The 25,169-nt window shown below is 40.5% G+C and overlaps 1 protein-coding gene across 1 annotated transcript in view; it reads right to left on the reverse strand.

Annotated features, from left to right (window-relative positions):
* The window catches only part of skia (SKI proto-oncogene a), a 99,628-nt gene extending 76,369 nt beyond the window's left edge, over positions 1-23,259 (reverse strand). Inside the window, exon 1 of the mRNA XM_088330995.1 lies at positions 21,791-23,259. Within this exon, the coding sequence (XP_088187121.1) occupies positions 21,791-22,696 (906 nt within the window). The 5' untranslated portion in view covers positions 22,697-23,259. The remainder of the gene's footprint in view (positions 1-21,790) is intronic.
* Positions 23,260-25,169: the final 1,910 nt, after the last annotated feature.

A 25,169-nucleotide genomic window follows, 5' to 3' on the forward strand; every position in this document is an offset into this window, starting at 1 on the left:
CCGGGGTCGTGTGGCATCACGCGCCCAAGGAACACTTCAAGAGTCTTTTAAAGCCGTCATCCACAACCACTGGGCCGTGGACCGGTATCGGGCTGTGGGTAGTTTGGTACCGGCCCACAAAGAAAGAAATATTAGTTCCATTTTTTTAACCATCGTTGTCGTACTGACAGCTCTATATTTCAGCCTGAGCTTGCACCGGGGCTTTGAAATGGAACATTTAAATTAAAATCGGTTTGGTTCAGACGAGCGGGCGCAGTTAAGATAGTGAAAGAAAAAAAAATGTTTGCGCTTATAGCCAGTAGTTGTGTTGAACAGTCAACTACATCATCTTAGAAGTAAACAAACTATCCGCCATTGAGAATTTTTTGGCAAGCATGGATCCCTAAGTCATGAAAACAACACTGATATCACATGACACCAACAAGCTTAGGGTTGGTTCATTCGTATTTTTAATGACATGGGCTGAGGATAGACGTGATGTTTTGCATTAAACGTTACAATAGCGACCACAATGTGTTGCTATTAGCATGCCCGTCTCACGGTTCAGAGCTCCTGGGTTTAATTTCGGCTACGGGTTACAATATTTGGTGTTTGCATGTTCTCGCCGTGCCCTTAGGAACTTTCGTTTTCTCCCACATTCCCAAAAACCGGCTGGGATGCGCAGAGCACTGTAGCGACCTTTGTTAAGGTAAGCGGTAAGAAAATGAATGAATGTGATTTTAGTGTGATGTTAAGAGAATATCTGAATGTTCTACGTGACTAAAGAGTGGATTCACGCACATTAGAATCATCAATTTTATAACTGTTATTATCATATTTATTACTGTATTCGAAAAATAGCAAACATGTTTAATGCCTTCCTTAGGCCAAGCTCTGATTATATTGTCACACAATGAACCGGTCCATGGTACAAAAAAGGTTTCCGACCCCTGAACTTCGTAACTCTGGATGCTTCTTCTAACCATACACTACTTACAGCATTCATCCTTACGTGATTTGTTAGTCAACTGTTGTTGTTTTTTTTTTCTTTTTTATCCCCCTTACACTCTAGCAAACGATATACAATATTGCATTAGAGTTGGAATAAATACACATTTTGATATGGTGTTGAAAAAGTAAACACAAATAAAGAAAACATTTCTTCCACTTATATGGGGTCGCATCACCGGGGCAGCATTCACAGCAGGGAAGCTTAATTTACCCTAAACTCAGCTACTTCATCCAACTCATCCATCAGGATCCTAAAGCATTCCAAGTCCAGCCTTGAGACAATGCCTTTCCAACGTGTCCTGTGTCATCCCAAGGGCCTTCTGCCAGTGACACATGCCTACAAAACCAGTAAGGCAGTCCAGAGGCATCATTACCAGATGCCCAAGCCAACTCAACTGGCTCCACTCAATGCAAAGGAGGAGCAGTTCTTGTTTTTATTTTCTACTTGTTATATGTTGTAAAAAATATATATTTTAAAAAACAATTCTCTTTCAGATGGCTGCAATTATTTTGTAATTTCACTTTAAATCATCTATCAAGTAAAATTATAAAAATTATCTGTAAAATGGCCCAGCTAGATTACAGATTTTCTTTCTTTTAAGAAGAAAAAGGGAAACAAATACTTCTTTTTGCATTGTAACGCGTGCAGCATGAAAAAAAAGTTTTATTGTTTTTCTCTTTTTATATGTTGACTTTAGAAAAGTCATAGAAATGTACATATAAAAAGATTGATTCTTTTTATGTCAATGTTTGCATGTGTTTGCAAACTCTTCACTTCTGTGTCAAACCCATCTATAGTCTGGGCGTGAGGTTTGGAAATTTGACACTTCAACTGTGAAGCTAAAAGTAAATGACACTTTAGTCGTGTGCACAAGCGTATGCCACAGCAAACGTGCAGAAAGTGGACCCATGCTGGTACCTCCTGGCTCTACTCATCACAACCTTTTGACTTTAACGCAGGCTAATTGCTGGCCCAGGACCGTGCAGGTCTTTTAACAAGAATGTGTGGTGCTGACTGCTAACCTTTGCGTTTGCTGGTCTAATTAAAGCCACATTTAGCATCTACCCCTTACCCAAAGCCCCAACGTTATTTTATACTTCTCCACCCTGCTCGGTCAAACGGTTGAACCCTGGCTGTCATTTCACCTTACCGAAAATAAGAGCAGGCAGCTGTTGGGACAACAGGTAAACAGTGAAATCAGAGATGATGGCGAGACATAAAGTGTCATTATATTTTATATTGATTACAAGTGTGTTGCATTAATAAGCTGTAGCTCAACTGTATACAGCACACTTGTGTTTCAACTCTTAAGTCCCAGCTTTACAATTCCGTATTTATGTTTGGGGGACTTTTTAAAATCAATTATGAATTGAATCGCAGCCCGAAATATCTGGATCAAATTAAATAAAATCAACAGACATTCAAGGATTACCTTTCCCAACCATAGCATGGTAACTGATGTACCTAATTTATGAGATTCCTCTGTTACTGAGCATGTGTGTGTTACTGTATGAGTGTGTGAGTCACGTTAGCTAAGGCCCGCCCCACCAGCCAGCTGGCCAGGAAGCAGTCTTTCCCTTTCTGATTCAGTCCAGGATGACTGCATTTGCTTAGCAACCACATTAGCGCTCCAATCACACAGCAGCCAGCATTTGGGATAATGCAGGGCCGGGGTGCTGTGTGCTGCGTGGAGGCGGTGCATTAGACTCTCGAGCATGAACACACTCACACTAGCCGCTGGTCTTCCTCACTTACTGCTTTAGCTCTCTCCGAGCATGAAAGGAAGACAGCCTTGCCTTAATGCTTCAACTAGCCCACTTTGAGGGAGAGAGACTGTCTGGCACCTTGTAACACACTCCAAAGTCAATCCATTATCGTTTTTCCTCTGCCTCTCTATGTTGCCGCGGTGGTGTCTGACTGTCTGTAGCATCATTAATACCAACACCCTTCCGCCCCCCGCCCAAAACTACCTAATCAATCAGACTGAAATAGAAATGGTAGCAGTTCTTGCTGTTGCCTCTTCTCCATACACCAAAAATATATTTTCAGCATGTCTGTGATAGAACTGCTATTTCTGTAAACGAAGCTCCGAGCGTCAGGTTAGGAGTGAATGGGACTTTGTACAACACACCTTGAACACAGCCGGCAGTCAACAATGAGGTGGCCCTTGCAATATGTGTGAGGTTGTAAAGCCACAGATACTCAGGGTTGTTTGGTCAAGGGCAGAAAACATCATCAGTGTAAGAGCTGGCAATGTTTTCACTATCACAGACGGCTGCTAAGGCCCCATAATGAGGCTCAAAGTTCATTAGCACCACTGTATGAAGACACACAAACACATTCAGTCAATAAAGCCTAGTCAGAGATGTGGTAAGTAAGATGGAAGATTGCGTCTGGTTATCTTTTCATGACTGTCAGAGCCGTTTGTCAAAGTAGGATCTTTTTCCTTCTACAAAAGCTCTGTTAATCAGTGGTTTTACACTTGTTTGCACAATTCAATAATCGAACAACTTATCTGTAAACATCCAGACATAAGGTCATTGCAGAAACTAATCAATACCAAAGAAAAACAGCAATCAACTTTGCAAAATCCAACTTTACTGATGCTCCTGGCCATATTAGATTACATTCGAACCAGGTTTCAAATGAAGTCACATTCAATACCAACGAATACACGTACCAAATATATGATAATGAGGTTTACACAGGTGATGCACCCAAATGAGCTGTAAATGAAAACCAAAATGTGAGACGCTTGGCTGAAAAAAACAAAATGAAACACCCAAAAAAACTCACACAGCTCACCGCCAGCCATTGATTTTGGAGAAAAACGGTCTGAATGTCACAAACAAAGTACATGTTTACAGATGAAAACAGCTGGACTGTAGCTCTGTACTGTTAGCATATAGCAGCTACTAAAAATCTGGGGGTAGAGGGAAACACAAACTTTGGAGGAACTGTCTTGTCAGTAGAGCCTTAACACAGCTCACATTTTGACAGTGTTCTCCATCTTCTTTCTTCTTGTTTGCAAAATGGAAACCACGCAGCCGTGTCGTGCGCACAACCTCTCGGGTTAAAGCCAACTTTGCGAAGCTCGCCTCACATTGATCATCAACAGATCATTCTTTTGGCAGCCTTTTTTGTTTTATTTATTTCTCACAGAAATGCACTTTTTGGTCATTTTCAGCCAAAGCTCTTTCAGAGTCAAGTATTCACTTTTACGATGAAGTGGCTGTTCATGAAAATAACACACTTTGATAAGTCTTTTGAAATAAATTTTTCCTATGTTCAATTAAACAAAGTTTATTATTAAAAGGTGCATTGCAAGAGGATGTTCCTTTTTTACTCAAGACCACCACCTCAGGCCTAAAGTGCAATCGTAGTGCGCGCTATTTGTACTTATTTGGGCAATGGTGTCTTATACAGTTGAAAAATCCATCATTTTAAAATATACAATCAACTTTCCATTAGTCAATGAATATTTAATGTCACGTCATGTTTATTTGTAAAGATCTTAATCACGGTCTCAAACAGACCATCATAACACAATTAATTAAATAAATAATGAAACATTAAATTAGCGATCACTTTGATCCGAACTTGCCGTCAAACAATCGCAATAATACTGAGTGTGTATTTTGGCCATGATGAAATCCATGTGCACGAGTACCTTCCCAGCAAGGTCAGGTCTATTGTGGCTTTAGTGACAAATTAGGAAGTTAACCACGTGGGGTCCTTTCATCCATCCATCCATTATCTTCACCGCTCAGCTTCAGGAGGATCGCAGGGGTGCTGCAGCCCATACCAGCTATCTTGGGGCAGTGGGCAGGGGACATTGTGAACTTGTCTCCAGCCAGTCGCAGGGCAACCAGAGAAGACAACCAGACAAGATAACTTGTTCGCTCACTCACACCTAGGGACAATTTGGACTGGCCAATTAATCTCTGACATGCATGTTTTTGAAAAGTGGGAGGAAACTGGAGTGCCGAGAGGAATACCACGCAAGCACGGAGAGAACATGCAAACTCCACAAAGGAAGGCTGGTAACTGAATTTAAACCCATGACCTCAGAACTGTGCCCCAGACGTGTTAACCACTCAGCAGCCATGCCGCCACTGGGCCCTTTCCCTTTAGACTAAAAACTTTTTTTCTTGGGCTTATTCATTTGATTTTAGTTGTACTGAAAGCCTGCTACTCTGGCAGGTCCCTTCATAGGGCCCTTGATGAATGCCGCATTTCACACCTTTTTTAGGAGTATCTGTTTTCTTTATTTGGTTTTGTTGTTCAGTGTGACATATATCTTTGTGAAGGCCGAGCACAAAAAGGACTGTTGGTTCAATGCAAGTTGCTGGGAAGCCTGAAAATCTAGTTGGCTGGCAAGCTGGAACTGGCACTTTACACTCCAAAACCGGACATTTTGTTCAACAATTGTATTCTGGGAGCTGTGCAAATGCACAAAATACGTGCAGAGGGAGTGCTTCAATTCAGTAGTCAAACCACACTGCTTCTAAAAGGATGAGAGGGGTCTGTGTGTCCCAAGTGTATTGGATTCAACAAATTCACATTGTCCCTTTGGGCAACGTGCATCATTTTCCAACTTAGATTAGATTTGACATACCCGGAAGTTCACCTTCCTCCCAGAATTTGACAGAAATACATAATGAGCTCCTGTGCATAGGCCATTGATAAAACTCTCCACTACATTACCAGCCATCCATCCGTTATCTGCACCGCTTATCTTCAGTAGGGTCGCGAGGGTGCTGGAGCCCATCCCAGCCATCTTTGGGCAGTGGGCAGGGGACACCCTGAACTGGTTGCCAGCCAGTCGCAGGGCACACAGGGACAGACAATTCGCTCGCTCATTCACACCTAGGGACAATTTGAACCGGCCAATTAACCTGACATGCATATTTTTGGAATGATGGAGGAAACCGGAGTGCCCGGAGGAAACCCACGCAAGCACGAGGAGAACTTGCAAACTCTGCACAGGAAGGTTGGTAGCGGGATTTGAACCCATGACCTCAGAACTGTGCCACACACGCACTAACCACTTCTACGCCGTGCTACCCCCGCTACATTACTGTTATTGTTTATTACTTTATTTTACAACTGCAATACTCTTGCTGGCTTTCTGTTTGTATTGATATGAGTGTTTCCATCATAGGTCAACTCAGTATAGACCCCTAAAAACAGAGGAAGGGGATAGACCTCCTGGCACCTACAACTTCCATGACACCTGTGATGAGTAGTGAACAGAATATTTATACAACCATAGGGGGGCAAGTTTCCAACACAGCACAATTACAGTATTTAAGTTTTAAAGGAAGGCTTTGATCTAATATTCGCCTGCTTGTTTGAATGATGGAAGAAGTAATGGTAAATATCATCTATCTGTCCATCCAAATGTCTATAAAATGGGTCTGTTTCTTTGAGTGCTAAAGCACCCCTAAATTCAACCCAAGCACCCCCAAAAATTATAGGATTTTTAAAATTCTTCTTTACGTAATAAACGACAGCAGAGGCTTAAATATGATGAAAATGGTAGATTAAAAAAAATTAAAAGGAAAACAAAAAAAATGTGAACAACACAACTGCCTTGAAATAGTTGAGTCTATTTTATACTTAGCACCGCTCCTCTAGTGTCACTTGCGGCATAGTGGAGACTCCAATATACTACAGTGAGAGTATGTTATACAGTGGTTATGTTAAACAACTATTTTACCACCCAATACCATGACTTTGTTGCCATTGACAGATATTGGTCTTCATTTTAGCTGCATTGAATCTAATACGACAATGATCTGCCTAGCTTACTGCAATTGTTGAGTGTGTGTAAGCTATGTGTGTGGTCATCCTTCCAGCACCAGCATTGGCATTCACATTTTTTTCCTGTAAAAAAGTAACATGTCCAGGTGAGAGTCTATTAACCGCAGTACATATAAAGAAATACACAAACCTCATTCTAATTTATTTGTATATGGTTGTCAGCCCTGCCTAGTGGATCGGTAATGTGATGTTCACAAATGGGAAATGACACTCCTGAACAGTGTTGAATGTTCCTAAATCACTTTAACTGAAATGAAAAAAAGAATTAAACAGCCATACACTCAGGGTGCTTAGCACTGCCAAAGCTCTGGACCTAATATCGCCCCTGGTCTATAATACTGACTCTGCCACGGTATTGATGTGGTTATAACTTAACTCCTCTGAGGGGGCTTTATTAATTAATGCTACATGGTATACCCGGCCTGAGTTGTAGGGCATTTAAATATAAGTCAGTTTGTTTGATTTAGTATTTTATTTAATTTAGTAGTAAAGAAAAATGGTTTGCCATCTACCATAAGTCAAGAAAAAATTGTTTTTGTTATTTGTTGTGGTCAAAATTGTAGGTTTTATTTGCAATGGATGGAAGAATAGGATATTTAAACATTACACTTGTTACAAAATGAGGCAGTCAAGTAAAGGCAAAGTGCCTTAAAAAACGCAGAATATACATTTTGCGGATTCAATCAAGTTGAGTTAAAACATCAGTCTGTACTCTGTCAAAGGACTAAATTGATGCTGTAAAGTTTCATTTCCTTCCTTCTATCCCTCTCCCGCTCTCTCCTCACAGCTTGCCTGGTTTCTCCTTCGTCGGAGGCAAGGCTAATGGACACATTAGCCGCCGGCTTGTCCCTCTGCGGTGATTAGGTGGCTGTGAGGTCATTCCTCACTTCTGCCTCCATCAACATCAAAGATCTATCATTTCATTACTGCCATGGGGAGAAAAGAGGCAAGGAACGACGGCTAAATCACCAGTTGATCCATGAAGTCATCCATTTAGGCTCAACGAATACTGCAAGACTCAAGAGGAATTACAAATATCAATGGGTAAGGCCATATGATTTGAAAAACGGTGATTATCGGTATTATTTGCAATTTCAAATTAAAATTGTTGACTTGATATCAGAGGTAAGATCTTAAGCCCGACAATGGATTCCGTCGCACTCTCGCGAAAGGCACCCCACATTCGCACTCTTGGAGGAGCATCCCTCCTCCTCCTCCTAAGTCCGTACAAATAAAATGTCAAAATTCGTGTGTGCCTCAGGCTCGGTCCCCAAATTAAGTTAATTTGTTGGACTCTGACTGGTTCGGGCTTTATTACCTATCTGTATTTTTAAGGCCCGATATTATCTCTACTTGCTATCGTAATCAATTGTTAGTAACAGTGATGACTCAAAATTAAGAATACAAAGGAGAATGCAAGAAACCCCCTTTGTAACTGACACACACGCTAATAATTAAAATTATTGACACACAGGATGCACAGTAACTACTCTTGTTGTGTTTCCATCATCAAAAGATTTGCGTCAATGCAAAGAGTAATGGAATGACAGGAAGCTCAACTTCATGAGGTGTGTTGGAAACTATCAAAAAATTGAAACGAAAACACTTTTTGGGGATTTCCCGGTCTCATGTTTTTGAACACTTTATTGACATGCACTCATAGAGAATACCATAAATATGAAAGGACTTTAATTATATTTTTATCATACACCTCACAATGTAATACCCAAGGTATTTCAAATTGACTCAAATTCAACCATTTACACTCTCATTCACACACAAATGGTAGACTTGGCATGCATGGAGCTGCTTTACCAATGGGAGCAATTTGGGGCTCAGTGTCTTGCCCAAAGAAACTTTGACATGACTGCCATGGGAGAGAACAATCCAATAACCCACAAATTCCTTGCTGGACCTTCTCTACCACAGACCCACATGCCTGAATATAATTGATTAAAATAGTAGTCTACTTGTGTACGTCTTTGTCTCATTTTTTTACACAGCCGGTAACCTCACAGAATAAACATATGAGAGTTTACAATAAATACAAGTTCTCATGTGTTGGGATATAACAAATATCCTGCCTCTGAAGCCGATTACACTTCAATAGAAAGGCCTATAGGTCGAGATCGCTCTTTATTGAAACAAGAAAAAATTCCTCTGGGTTTTTTTTCAACGGAAGTGAAGCAGTTATTTCATGACTCTGAATTTATCCATTGCTTCAAAGCGTTCCTAAAAGTGTGAATTACTCAAACAGAACAAGTACTGTCAGGTGGTCATCCCCCCAGTAGTGTCAGGGCAACCGTATAGCATCCGTGCAATTTTGTGCGTGTGTCTCCTGAACATTGTATTGATTGCTGCAGGAAGTCGAAACTGATGTTTCACGGCACTTCCTGAGTGGAAGCCGTTGCCACTGCCAGTGAAATCAGTGAGATGTGAGGTCCTTCTGGGGTTGGGGATGCGATGTGACATGAGGAGGGTACTGGTTCATGGAAACAAGAAAGACTGAGAGAGACAAAGAGACAGCGAGACATAACACCTCAAGATTTGTCCTTGGGCCAAGACTAAACACCGCCTCCCGTCTCTGTTTCCTCCCTGAACACTGACCTCTCTGTGAAGAAAATGAAGCTAACCCACTTATGTTTATCTCAAACCTTGATGTGGTCTAAACTCTGCTTTAAATGCATCTGGGCGATTTACAATGTGTAGTTTAAATGCTTGCTTGGGACATCCATTAAAAGGATGTTCATCTTTCAAACACTTTCTAACTTTATCGGAAGTCATTCCAGACTGTTTTTGTGCGAAGGGAGTTATTTTTGCCACACAAACACACGTCAAATTGGTTTAATCCTCTGCACAGACATGCAGACAACCAGCAGCAGCCTGTCGTGGCTAGAGCAAAGGAATTGGGGGATGGGGAAAAGACGGAGGGAGGGGGTGGGAAGTAGCGGCAGGGGTTTAGCGATGGTGTGGCAAAGTTCAGCTGTGGCACTGACCTTTGCATGCGTGCACACGTATGTGTCTGTGTGCATGTGCGTGTGTTTGTTGGGAGATAATTAAACAGGGCAGACAGATGAGCCCTTTGAGAAGACTATAGAGGTCACATGGGATAAGTCAGCTTGTCCAACCTCCCCTCTCCCCTCACACATGCGCTGACGTATAAAAATGGCAGTCAGTTCCATACAAACAGATGTCCGAGTACTCAAGATGGCATTGGCTGAGTTTCTTGAAGGAACATCCTGAGAATAACCTCTTTGTGCGCGCTGCTTTACAATAGGTTGAAGGTTACACACTCCAAACATTACCTTGTCTCAGACTTCTACAATTACGATAATTATATGGCGCAGCAGTGAAAAGGTCTATTGTTTGTTGTGTTGAGAACTAGCGTGCTGAGTGGAAACAGTGTGCATGGAATATTTCTGAGAGGTAGGCCTGCATCTATAGAGTGTTGTGGGACTGTATAATCCGTAGTAGGTAAAAGAGGATTTAATGAAAATAAACTGTCTTCAAAATCTGTAATAGTAAGCTTCTGGAACCCAAGACGGGTAGAGACGTTAAACAGAGGGATCCCCTTTCAGCATGTTGTTTTATTTAGCATCTTTATAGATGCTTCATTGTTGACAGTGCGACTGGAATGTATTACTTTAGGAAGTGGTTGAATTTAAAATAATTACTCCAGCAGGATGGCGACTAGCACTTTCAACACTTCATTCATAAGGATTAAGTTGAGAATCATCTCCATTGACTTGAAGGGAAACACCAGTCCGACGAACAACTTTTTGACAAGCCTAAATTGTCCAGCTCTTAGTTCCGCTTGAAATTAATCGTCTTGGGCTTGCTGTAACTAAGACACTAATGACAGTAACTGGAAATGCCGTAAGGATATACCTTCATATACTGTACCAACATAAAATATTCAAGTAAAATTACATTTAGTCATTCACAATTAACCGTTCCCTTAAATTTAAATTCCTAATTCTTTAATGGCTACTAGAAAGCAGCATTTTTACCATTATAATTTGCAAGTATCAGTACTTTAACAAAAAGACTGATATCAGAGCTTTTCTATCCCTAAAAATAGAAGGAGTTAAGGAAAAATATTCATCACGTAACATGCCCTGTAAAAGTATGGTTGAAAACCAGCGGGGATTGTACAAATTTTCTGATTATGTTTGTCTATTTGGGAAACCAAAAACTTTCTAGGAAAAGAACAAAATAAGTGCAAGTGAAACTGGAGGAGGGGTGACACAAACAATGGGCAGGACCCTGCGTTTCAGGCCCTTTGGGAGCCCTGATCACCCCATGGGAGGGAGTGGGTCATCACCTCTATCTGGCGAACAATCATAGACCCACACAGCTGATACCCGGAACAAAAAGGGTGAGAATAATCAGCGATTGTGCTGATACTGCCCCAACCCACCGAGTTCTTTCATAACAATGCCTCCCTGAGCTCATGGGAGTTGCAAACTCCTCATGCCTGAGCCATAGCCACAACAAACCTTATCCAAAATTGATTTACCAATTGTAATTTTTGAAGGATGGTATACAATTAATACTGTTAAAATGCTTTCATTTCATCAATCATCAGATAATTTCAGTACTGGTAACATTTTCTAAAAATGTTCTTCGTCAAGTAAAATCTGCCTGCGCGTGACCCAAATATTTATTCTACCATTGGTGCACAAAAATAAAACGGTTTGATAAAGGGTAACTGTTGAACTGTATTTAAAAGACTGTCTGTTGGCATGACACATCCACTTGTCTTGGGTGATTTTACATAACTGTAAGGTTGACTTGTCAGATTTGTCCTCAGAGGAATCAAGTCAGTTCAGACAGGAAGTAGATTAGCGTAGCTTAGTATTAACTTGAAAATCTACTCGCATCTACCTGCTGTTTACCAAATTAGACTCTATTAAAGGGAAACCCTTAAAATAGCCCATCCTTGGTAGTGTAGTCCAAGCAGTCTGGCATGGACCAGTGGATTGAGACCTGACACTGTGGGAGGTTGAATAGGGGTTGTTCTTGGTGGAAGTTGAACTGCATATTGACAGTAGTATGTGTTTGTGCATGTGTGCAAGCAAGAATGGGGAAGGGGAAATGGTGGGCTTTGCTAGGGGCAGGGGGCAAGACTATGACTGTGGAAGACAGGCAGATGGGAATGGAAATGAGTAGGCAGTGGGCTAATGAAAGGAGCTGTAGGAGCTGTAAGAGATTATTCTTGCTATAGCTCCTACAGCTGATCCAGGCAAAAATACAATACACACACTGGGCTGTAATACACTAGATCCAACCGATCCACAATCAGGCACCAAGAGAGCCACAGACTGCCTACGATATTTAGGTGTTGCATTAAGTTTTATTTACTGTATGTTAAATTTGACAAACATCTAAGTGCAACTTCACCGTTACGTCTACCCGCCAGTGATTGTTAAATTGTTGGATTTTCTGAATGTGTGTATGTGTTTTTTGCTTGTGTGTATGTGTTTCAGACAGCCATCTGCCTCGTGGGAGTTGCACAGCAGCACGCGATTGGTGGGTTGGGCATATAATTGAGGCAAAGGGTGAAGCGGGTCACCTCTTTATTAAGGGAGGGAAAGGTTGCGTGTTGCTGACTGCTCTTCTAAACATATGGGTGAAGGCTTGGGGGGACGGGGGTGGTTTGCATGGCCAGCCCAGCATTGCTGTAAAATCGGCTGATGCTGCAAAAATTGCCCACCGCCACACATACTCACACAATCGCTTGATGTCTGTGGCAAAATGTGTCATTTCCCCAGCCTGCCGACTCCATGAGGAATTCATTTTCAAGACAATGTGTAACGCGCTTGTCAAAGTCGAGAGCTTTTGGGGGGCCTAGAACTGCTGACGCACGGAAAGGACCCGTGCAAGAGACAATGGGATGATTGTTACTTGCCAAAACCAAGCATATCTGATGTGATGTCTTTCAAGTATCAATACGCCGTCAGCCAGTCTCAGCACATCTTAGCGACACAAAATAAGTAATTGTTACATGAATAGGGAAGGATTGTGAAGGGTTTATATGAGAAAACTGAGTATTCTGTTAAGCCTTTTTGGACCAAAACTTGACAAATGTTTTATTTTTAACCCTGGCTTGTCCATATTTAGCTTTACTGTACATTTAAATTTCTATTGTATATTGTGACCATTGTTTTTTTCTAATAAACTGCTAGAGTTGTTATCTAATTAAGTAATATTTCTATAGGGTGTAAAATCTAGTCTGTGTTTGGTCTGAATGACTTCTAAAAATGGACACAGCAAGGTTGTGGTATTGATTGAAAAAAAGAAAATAATTTAAGTGAACAAGGGTGCAATTGTCGAGTTTGATAAAAAAAGTAACTTCAAATAAAAAATGTACTGGTATTTTGGAATACAGTATTATTTTTGTAAGTTCTATCTATCTATCTACCTTGGTCATATCCCTCAAGAGGGGTGACCGACAGCAAGACAAACACAACAATAACAAAGAAAATAAAAGGGAAAAAATTGCAAAAAAACACACACAAAAATTTTTGGACCATGGCCAACCCAATTGCCCAAACACTAAAACAAGTTAAGCACCTCGGCACCTAAGTTGGTCATGCTTTCGTCCCTCCAGATGAAATGGGACACCAGAAAGTGGCCATGTCACTCGTTTTTCTAAGTAACTACAAATAAGATTTGTTCACCTGGAATGCTGTTTTTTTTTAAATTATACGTCTTATTTAACTTCGTTGTTTTCCAATGTTTCATTTTATGTTTCATAACTTTTTGTGTTGTCTAATTAATTTCAAGAATTGCTTTCAGTAAAATAACGTTATAAATATATAAAAATATATATTCAATTAATATTGTAAATATATAATATTATATTATATTAATATGTTAAAATAATATTTTAACAATCACAAGTAGGCAAAATGCTTATCTTTCCTGGTAAATTGTCGTCCAGCTATAACATTTTGGTTATTCTTCAAAAAATCTTCATAGAACAAGAATAAGAATATTAAAACCCAGGCAGCACAATGTAGACTGGTTAGCACGTCCCTCAAAGTTCAGGTGTCCTGGGTTTAATCGCATCTACCAGTCTCCCTGTGTGGAGTTTGCATGTTCTCCCTGTGTGTGAGTGGGTTTTCTCTGGGTACTCTGGTTTCCTGCCACATACCTAAATCATGCATTGGAGCTTGATTGGCAGGACAAAATTGTCTCCAGGAATCCACAAATGTTAACATTTTACTTATCTTGAGAAACTTAATTATGTTTAAAATTATATTTGAGAAGTATTCAAATATTATAACTAGGTATGCACAACAACTCGTATTTAAGACCATTATGAACCGAAATTCTAAGTGGATGAATAATTGATACTGACACAATTAGTACATGTAAATTTTCCTTGCTCGAAAATGACTCTTAATTTGAAAGAAATACTCATAGGTTTCATCAGGATATTTTTTTGCTTAAACTTGTATGAAATGTGTGACAGTAATCATCTAATTTTCCATTTCCTGATTGTAAAATGGCCATTAAGGGATTTGTATCAGTATAGGTAGCGTGTAACAATATCTTAAAATGAGTCTTGTGTCCGCACAGAAACTAATACCTTGTATCGGTACTTATGGTCCCTAAATTGAAAATTTTCATTATTAACATGTTTCTATTTTTTACTATTTAGTTAGAGCACGTGCCGTCCTTTGTGATTCCGTCCAATGTTTGGACATTGTCTGTATTTTATGACAGGAAACAGCTATTTTGTGCTGAATAGTTAAACAGAAAGATATGCTGTGTAGAGAAGTTCTGGCTACAGCCAGGCCCGCGCACCATGTGCATCGATGAATATTTCAAAGAGCAACTCATTAAATAAACAAGCTGGACTTCAACGCCTACAGTAACCCAACATCAATATTAAATGCTGGCAAAAAATTAAAAATGACAGCGTTGTTGAAAAGCCAGCAGACAGTCCGGTCATCAAATTGTACCTTCTGACCGTGCGAAAGAATCGTTTTTCACGCAACACCTGGAGGAGGTCACAGAGTCCTTTCTTCCGTGCCGCTTTAACAATAATCCCAATGAAACACGCTTAAGGTCCTTTGAAGATGTAAGAATAGACACTGTGAGCTGAATGTGCCTGTAAGCGGGCTCTGAATATCTGACGGGGATTTCACCTAGTTGGAAAAATTCAAAAGTTCCATGCTTGCTTTTCGCTCCTATAACCCATACACTGTTATTCTCTGAGCTTTGCGTGCAGCACATTCCAAGACAGATCGTATGCATGGTTGCCTATAACACTGCCTTCATGCATTACTTGATGGGAGGCGCTTTATCCTCTTCCTGATAAGTATGAGAGGACCTGCTACCTCGTGTGTGTGCCCTGTTTCAATGATTTTTCTTTTGACTGAATACTGGCTCGAGATGATTTGGTCACGATTTGATGCAGATTCGATTTATATCATGATTGTCGATAATTGTGATTCTACAAGTATTATGATTCGATATAATTGATCATTGCAAATTATTTTTTCTTTCCTAAAAAACAAGCAACTTAAATCATATACGTCTGATGTGCGGTCACATTCGTCGTGTTAGCGCAGTGGGATACGGCTCTGCGACAAAATTTGCAGACGTTTTTTGTCCTGTCTAGTTCCGTCTCCCAGGAAACTATAAAAAACGTTTTCTTTCCCGCATTTTCACGTATTTTGGAGTAAACAATCACTTGTGAAGATTGTCATGCTCTGTCCTTGCTTTAAAGGGACCGTGTGTATTATGTCGCCACGAGATGTCATCGAAATGTGTTGTGTAACCAAAAAACGAGTGCTAAAAAACCACAAGGAAGAATACAAACTACAGAAATTCAAGTAGCCAAACCACACCATTTTCCTCTCGTTTTTTGCCAAGCCTTTCGTGACGTCACAAAAATCTATTCCGGGGAGAAAAGTCATAAAATCACGATATATATACATTGATTGAATTTTTGGCCTACCACTATTACATGTGGACTAAAACTGGTTAATTTTAAACATGTACAAACTGCTTGGCTCCCTTCAAAATAGAACTGGCATGTTGGAAGTACAATAAAAATCTTGCCAAAAAATAGGACTGTATCTTTCAATTCCAAAGGATAGTGTATTAAAATATGATATGTTCTTTTGAATCACTACAGTAAATGCAGACAAAATTCCATAGGCAAGCCATTGCTTAGTCAGACTGAGCAGCTCAGCAGGAGTGAAGCTAGCATTAGTAAAGCAAGCGAGACCACAGGAGAAGAATACAAATGACAGAACCCAAAATGAACATAGAATTCATTAGTGAATTAACTGCAGAACTCATCATTCACAATTGTCTTTGACTTGGTTACAGAAAGATGACAGGAAAAAATATCAGACTCTTTCGAGGCATAGTGTGAGCTACAAAATATAATAAGCAGTTACCAGACCTATGATTTAAAAAATTGGGGGAAAAAACAAATTAACTCTCTTTGAAAGAACATATTTTCTAAATTTTGTGCAATTATTCGACTAATTATTATTTTGTAAATGAATGATCTGTCCCTTTCTAAATTAAACTGAAAATGTATTAGAAGCTAGTGATAGACAGCTATTAGCCAATTACAATAAAAGGAAAATGCACTTAGGAAGCGTTGTTCCATTTTGCTTACTAACACAAATAATTGAAAAGTCTTAGGGTCGTATATTTCCCCCCCCAAACAACACAAACAGCCCACATAACATTTTTCCTGTAAATGTCTTTGGGTTTGATGAAAAACAGACTTTTGTTACACAAGTCTAACCCAAACAAGTGTTTAAACCGCTCACAGGAAAAAAAGAAAATTGTTATTTTAAACAACTGCTTTATATTCATAGAATTTTCTAAGGGCAAGCCTGGTTTGCATTACTGTTCCATGGTAAGAAATTAGTAACGCACACGTGGAGCTCTTTTATGCAGTTGCTTGTTTTTTTTAATACGTTGTCTGAGCAAAAATCATTAATTTTCTACCAAAACGCCACATGTGAGAGTAAATGAATAGGACATCTTTGATGACGTAAAACAAGCATTTTAAGCTTTATTTGTGTTACTGGTTTCAGTTTTCTATGATTTTACATCAATAAAAAGGCAATGTACTAGTGCAGTACATTTATTTTCTTAATTCATCAAATATTTTTTTCAGATCTAAGAAATTGAAACAGGAAATTTTGGTTGTTTTTTTTTTAAAGGATTTATAGTCAACAGTTTGGCTTTTAACGGCACAGGCCAATCATAGGCAGGTTTTAATGGCTCTAACCAATAAAGAAGAGGCAAAGTTTGGAAGCAGCACGATATGCAACACACAGCCTAATGTGAGGAGACAGCAACCCTTACAAAGCTCCCCAGAAGAAGGAATTGCTTTCTTAAAGTTAAGGCATGGCAATATGATAAAGCACAAAAAACAAAACTTGCACCAAAAATGCACTTTTAGTCAAGAGTCGAAAATTCGATCAAAATTGCAATAGTGATCTAAAAAAATCACAATTAAGTTTTTTCCAAAATCATGCAGCACTACTTGTGACAGAACTTAACTCATCGTTGTCACTGCTTTGAAATTGGGACTCCAATCGAGTTGGACAAAAACATGTTTAAAAGTCACTGCAGCGATTCTATTGCTGACCGATGTAGACTGACAAACCCACACTGGCAAGTGAATCATTTTTGAAAGCTAATTGAACTAGTGGCATGATCCTTTTCAAAGAATAGAAGTAAAACACCCAAATGTTACTATTTCCTTGGAGAGGTAAATTAAAGAATGCACACTAGGGCTAATTCAAACAAAAGGCGAGTGGAATTACGCCGTGCACATCGATGGAAATGCACAGCCACCTGCTGTTATCCTGTCCACTATGTGGACATGTCAAGTACTGTCAGCAGACTGAGCCAACTCTGTGCCTTGCATCTGAAACAGGACATATACAGCTATCCCCTCTGGGACTTCCCCCACTTTCCTGCTGTCCCCTGAATCTGCACTCCCCCACCTCACCGCTGAAACAAACAGTCCCTTTAGATAGGGGCCGGATAGCCAAAGGAGCATTGCAGCATGGTGGGACTAAAAGGGACCAAGTTTTAATTGATTAGGCAAAAAAACACCAAAAAAGGGTATATTTTAAAACCACTTTATATGCAACTCTTAACTTGTTTCTGTTGTAAGTATTTCTACAGAGTAAGTGCAGTAAATGGCCTCTAGATTTTTTTTTTTGTAGAATCGGAATTCACCTAGTTATTGTTGTCTGTATGTCATCAGTACCATTCAAACCAGAATGCAGATTATAGTAAAAACATTCATTTCCTTGTTGTGTTTCAAGAAACAGTGGTACTTTGGACATGACAAAGCATTTTGGAAGGTTGCCATGTTTTTAAGTTTCATTTCAAACAAACCACACAGGTCCTCCATAGTTCTTGATCAATCAATCAATACTAGTTTTTGAATGGAAATAAATCAATACAACTCTTGAATTTAAATATAAATTTCTCAAAAATGTTTATAGACAGTATAAAAACCAAAGCCATAATACATATATATAATACAATTTCACTTTTTTCAAACAGAAACCCTCAAAACCAGGATTTCAACCAGGTACAACCACTACTAACACATGCATTCAAACACAGCTTAGCACTTTAAGAAATGTGCATTCCATTTCAAGAAATACTGAGATGCTTGCAACAAAATAGTCTCAAGAACTTAAAATACTGATAGCAATCCAGCCCAGGAAAAAATGCATCACTTAATATATATATATATATATATATATATATATATATATATATATATATATATATATATATATATATATATATATATATATATATATATACATATATATATATATATATATATATATATATATATATACATCATAATACATTTTTATTTAAAAAATAATGAAAGGAATTTTTTATACTTCTAATTTATAATTCTACTCCTTAAATGTGGCGTATGTACCTTCAAAAATATTCTACCTGCTGTCAATATCTTCTGGATAAAATCATCGTTGCAGCTCCTTTTGTTGCACGTGCAAGTATGTTAACTTCTTAGATCCGCTCCAATAAACTCTTTGTTTTTCATTTTTAGGGAGTTTGGGTTGGCATTTGGACTGTATTTGAAACAGTACTTCTTTACTTTCAACATTTTCATCATGGATAAAAGAAAACCAAGACCACACGGATGTTATTTCTCTGCCCCGCCTTCTTTCCTTCTGCATAATGTGCTTCATGGCCCAAACACTGATGATAAAATCAAGATAAAAGCAGAAAGGTGTGATGAAAAAAATATAAAGGTTATCTGAACTCAATCGTGAATTTTAGCACTCACTTCATAGAGAAAATATTTAATGTTGAACTTTTTAGGGACAGCTCAAACTAGCACCCCACCTTAGATGAATAGTGGTTAAAAGAGGTAAATAAATTCTGGTCTTGTGGATCATGGTAAGCACGATTAAAAAAACAATGAAGTAAAAGTGAATTGTTTCTTTTTCCAACAGATATTTATAACGTCAGATCGCAAAACATAAAAATGCACATTTTGTCCGGAGATAATTTAGTTTATTTTGATTATTTCTTTCTCATTTCAATTTATATTTTTCTTTTTTTAGCACTGGCCTAGTAGCTCCCTGGAATTATTTTAAGAATGATCCAAATGAAAAAAAGATGGAGGTTGTCGTTTTTGTCATCTTCTGTGAGAGAACAAAAACGCCCCAAAGATTCTTAACATTTTTCAGTGCTATAAGACTTTTAGAACAAATATTAATTATTAGCTTTTAAGTATGAATAACTGGGTTTTCATCTAAAAATACATTTGTGTTTTTGTTTTCTTGGGTCTGTTATGGCTCTCTCAGCATTTTGGGTTGCCAATCCCTGCTATAGAAGAACCAGCAGTGCATTAGCATACCTGTCAACCTGTACGGTTTTGCCGTACAAAGTACGTTTTTTTATGCATTTTAGGACGAGTACGACGTACAAGGAAATCTGTACGGAAAAACGCAAATTTGTCAATGGCATGCGTCTGCCGCCTGGGGATTTCCCATCATGCATCATTCCGGAAAAAAATATATATGGCGTACGATTATTTTGTATTTTTTACGGGAAAATACAACAGTTTGTACGGGCATGGAGCCGTGGAGGTTGACAGGTATGCATTAATGATGAACATACAAGACTATACACATTATCACTAGACTTGTTTCAACTTAAACACGAATTTCATAAAATAAAGACAAAACCCCGAAAGTCAAACTTCCTCATATACAGACATGTGTTCGCGTGTGTGTGTTTGTATGTGTGTTTGTGTCTGTGCGCACGCGAGTGTGTGTCGGAAGGAAGTTCTTAGAGGAGTGTCTGCAAGGGTGGAGTGTGGCAATATCATTTCCTGCGTCTGTCTGCATTGGAGACTGCAGCCCATGCCGCTGTAACAGACTCATTAATATTCACGCAGGCTGTACAGTTCCGCTGCTTACGGCAAACAGATGACAGCGCTCCTAGGGAGCTAAAAAGACATAAGGCAGCAGCAGAGTCTGCCACTTTTTGTTCGCACGCTCCAAGAACATTTTCAAAGTGCCTCGTCTTTGCTAAAATCTGCTGACAAAAGGGGAGCTCTGTTGCTGTAAGTTTAGCAATTTTCCTTAACTCTTACCCAGCATGTATTCCCTCATTAGCGTTTCTTGAAACAGGGACCCGGAGGGGGGAAAGAAAGGAGTCAGATTAAAAAGCAAATGAGCCTTTGGCATAACACTTGAGTGCCCGGCGGGCTCTCCGACTGAAACAGAAGAGGGCCCTTGAAAGCGGGGTACTCGAGGTGTGCCCAATCCAGCTTGAATGAACGTGTGTGGCTGGAGAGGGTATTCAACATACATGGCAGGACTTTGGCACTCTCCAGGATATCAAGGGTCTCCCCGATTTCCTTGTGTTTCTTCGAGAGAAACCTCTTTCCAGGACACTAGACGAGAATCGCTTTGGGGGTCCAATCAAACCAAGTGTTTTACCCCACAGGGCCAGGAAAATGTAGGTAGGAGAGGGGGAGAAGCAATGTGTGTCTGTGTGTGTCAAAGGTGGGTTGCTTGCCCGGGGTAGGTGGTTGTTTGGGGGAGGGGCGGGCCCAATGTTTGCTGAATGCCCCCCTTTGTTGGGATCATATTATGTTTCCACCACAATACTTCCAACCCTGCTTCATCAACCCCATTCATGTGTAACAGTTCATGCAAATGGCATCACTAGTCTTTTTTCCTAGGGGTGGGGTGGGGGTTTTGGGATTCTTTTATCAATCTCCCACACAAACTTCTCCCTTTCTACTCCCTGCAAACTCCTGCCGAGAAATCAGTTGTCTCATTATAATGCACTACATGCATGTCTGACAATTTGCTTATTCTTGCCATTTCCTGTCAAGCAAACTCGTTGGATACTATGTGGGAGCATCCATTTGGAATTGAAAGAAAAACACAATGAAGATTGTTGTTATAGTCACAACAGTCACCTAAAGCTCCAATTATGACAACACACTTACACAACACAAATCAAAGCAACTTTATATCATATAGTTGTCACAATGTCATGCTGGATTATCAAGTGTGGTTTCTTTTATTTCACCACAAACGGATATCGTGTTTACACAGTCCTTGAGAGGCATTTGTTAGTGAATGGGATTGTATTTACAGTAATGGCCAATAAAAGTGAGTCTGAGAGTTGCCCCCCTGCAATAATGGGTTTATTGCCACCAGTGGTGTTTAAGTGTCATCATTGTTTAGGACGTAATTAGTAATAACACCCTAACGATGACCAAACACTCATTAAAGCACACACATGTAAAACTTCAGCAAAACAGATTAGCAAAATTCAACTTTGCATCGTGTTGGGTTGCAACATATCAGGCAGGACATGTCGTCAACTATGCCACTAGAAGAGAATTCTAACACATAGAACAACATTTTTGTTTTCAAAAAGATGAATATGAGCACTCACCCTAGACGACGCTTTTCTCTTGTACCTGTTGGTGAAATCAAACTTCTCTTTGATTTCGTCCAGCAGCTGCTCCAGGCGGCTCTTCTCCTCCTTGCCCGTGTAATCCTGGCCCAGGAGCAGGTAAGCCCTCCAGTTGGCTGAGTCAAAGCCCCAATGGCAAGTCCTGTTCTCCTGCGCCTTGTGGCTATGGACCACGAACTTGTGCGTGGGATACATGAGTCTGCAGTCCATGCACTGGATGCACGCTGCGTTGGGACTAGTGTACAACTCAGGGACGAACAAGCCCTTGCACTTGCCGAAGCACTCGTGGTAGATTTTGAAGCTCCTCTCGGTGAGCTCCAGCTCCAGCACACCGCCGCTTGCCTCCTTCTTGGAGCGAGGAGGGTAAGCACCCCCGTAGATGAGTGCGTTGCACAGCCGTTCTGCGTCGGTCTTGGTGATGAGGCCGCAGGAGGGCGCCGAAAAGGGCAGGATGCCCATCACTTTGAGGATCTCCAGCTGGTCAGCGGTGCAGCGGGAGCAGTAGATATGAAGCTCGTCGCACACTGAGTTGATCTGCTGCAGACTGAAGTCCCGTAGCACCGTGTTGAGGATCTGGGGAAGACACAACCGCTTCTCCCCACCGACTACGAAGCACGAGATGGTCTCGCCCTCCAGGACGGTCTCGCACCTTTCCGTGGAGCGATCCGATGGAATGAAGAGCGGCCCGGGCATCACAGGCGGCGGCAGATGCTGCAGGACCGGCTCGGGCTCCTTCCCATCCTTCTTGAACAGGAGCTCATGTTGCCAGCGGGCGGAGAAGGCGGCCGGCCCCCCGAGAGAGCTCATAGAGCTGAGGTGAAACTGCTTGAGAGTTTGTTGCAGTCCCGGATGAGGCTGAAAGCTCTGCCGACTTACAGTCTCCATGTTGCTCCCCAAACTTTAGCTGCGAACGCCCCTCTTGTCTTCGACCCGGGACCACGAAAGTCTTGATAAATCCACCGCGTCCGAGAATTGGCCACAACTTTGAAGCACTTCATCAAACATTGAGTTTGAGGAGGTCGAAAAAAAACAAGTTTTTATTCCTTTCAATGTCGCTGCTCAGTTGCTCTCTGAAGTGGTCGTCGGACTGTCTATGTCGGATAGAAAAACTCCTCAAACTCTTTCGACCCCGACCAAAAGTTCCCTGCGTGGAATCGGAAGGGCGGGCGACAAAAACAAACGGAAAGTGGATGTAGAAAGTTAATATTAGCTGGATTTAAATCTTACTTTTGCCTTTTCCGCTCTCGAGGACCGCTCCGTCGGCCCCCGCAGTTCACTGTGACTGTATGGAGATGAGCTCGCTCTCCTCCCCCTCCCTCTCTCTCCCTTTCTCTATCTCTCTCGCTCTCTCTCTCCCTCAGTCTCTCTCTCTCTGTTCTCTCTCGTCCAGTCTCCCAGTCGCGCACGCGCTCCTTTCCCTGTGTTTGTGTGTCTGGCACAGTCATTGAATCCCAGCCAGGAATGTGAGTGACTCTGCAGGCACGGCTGTTCCAGGGATAAGACTCCTCCCTCTCGCACATATAGGCATGGTTTCTTTCTCTCTATCCTGCACTAGTCGTTTTTTTTCAAGTAAAACTGCAGACCAAACACTGGCTGATGAGATATCTGCAAACATTTTGGGTGCATATGATCTATGTCTGTGCTGTGTCTGCCTGTGTGTTCTAATACCGTAGAACACATGTGTTAAACTTATGACCCGAGGGCTAAATGTGGCCTGCCACATTACTTTATGTGGTCTGCGGGAGCTTAAATGTGTCTAAAAATAAATAAGTCGACGGTGCTTTGATCACATTGCCCTCAATGAACTGAATTGAATGGAATGCCTTTATTGTCATTATACAAGTATAACCAAACTTGGAATATGAAAATGTGTACAATAAAAAATAGAATAAAACAAGGCAAGGAAATTTGCGCAATGAAACCAAATACTTGTCAAATACCGGCCTAGCGTCACTATGGGGCAATGTTTTCACATCAAGGCCAATGAGTGTGATTAAGAAAAAAAACATCCCCAAAATGTCCAAGATTTAGTTATTTTTCTATACTTAGCTCGTAATATATTGTTATCTGTATCAACATATTTTCAACATAAAACGAAAACAAGTTTGCACATTCGTAGTTATTGTATTTCGCAAGAGAGAGGAAATGTGCGGTCGCTTCTCAAGGTTTCTTCATTTTCCTCATGTTGAGGTTTTTGAGTTTTTCCTTGCCCTCATGCAGGTTTTAGATCAGGGGATGATGTAATAATAGTTTGTAGTTTGCAATAATCTGTCGTCTGTGCAGCCCTTAGAGATACCTTGTGATTAAGGGCTATACTATACTATACTATACTATACTATACTATACTATACTATACTATACTATACTATACTATACTATACTATACTATACTATACTATACTATACTATACTATACTATATATTAAGGCTCTTATACTATATATACAGGATAAGTTATTTTATTAATGTAATGTCTGTTACTTTTGTTGCTGCTGGTCCCTTTAAGAAAAGACGTGTGGCGATGGAAAGGCAGGCGACAGATGCGTAAGCTTTGTGGTTTGAAGTCAGTCTGTGTGTGCTCATGAACAGTGTGGGTTGCGACCAACAGTAGCTCTTGTGTGAATTTTTATACCACCGGTTATGTATTATTTAATTGGCAAAGAGACTTAATCAGCAACTGAGCGCATTATTGATCAAGGGGCATGACAACACCATTTAAATGCATCCATCCATCCATTATCTGCACCGCTTATCTAGTAGGGTCGCGCAGGTGCTGGAGCCAGTCCCAGCTATCTTCGGCAGGGGACACCCTGAACAGGTTGCCAGCCAGACGCAGGGCACACAGAGACAGAGAACTCACTCGCTCATTCACACCTAGAGACAATCTGGACCGGCCAATTAACCCAAGATGCATGTTTTTTGGAATGTGGGAGGAAACCAGAGTGCTCAGAGGAAACCCACGCAAGCACGGGGAGAACATGCAAACTCCACACAGGAGGATTCAATCCCATGACCTCAAAACTGTGCCGCGGACATGCTAACAACTCAGCCGCTGTTGCGCCCATTTAAATACATTTAGTTATAAGGTGCATCAGGCCCTTGAGGACAAATGTTACGCTGATGTGGCCCTCAGTGCAAATTAGTTTGACACCCCTGCTGTAGGTTACTACCTTTACTTCCAGAAAAATAGTTTGCACAGTTGTAGTTATTGTGTTTCGCAAGAGAGAGGAAATGTGCGATTCCTTCACGAGTTTTCTTTATTTTCCTCATGTTGAGGTTTTTGAGTTTATCCTTGACCTCATGTAGGGGGTGGTCTAATAATAGTCTGGGTTTACAATAATCATGGTCTGTGCAGCCC

The sequence above is a fragment of the Urocampus carinirostris genome, chromosome 3 (assembly GCF_059441175.1).
Source record: "Urocampus carinirostris isolate Australia breed hairy pipefish chromosome 3, RoL_Ucar_1.0, whole genome shotgun sequence".
Classification (NCBI taxonomy): domain Eukaryota; kingdom Metazoa; phylum Chordata; class Actinopteri; order Syngnathiformes; family Syngnathidae; genus Urocampus; species Urocampus carinirostris.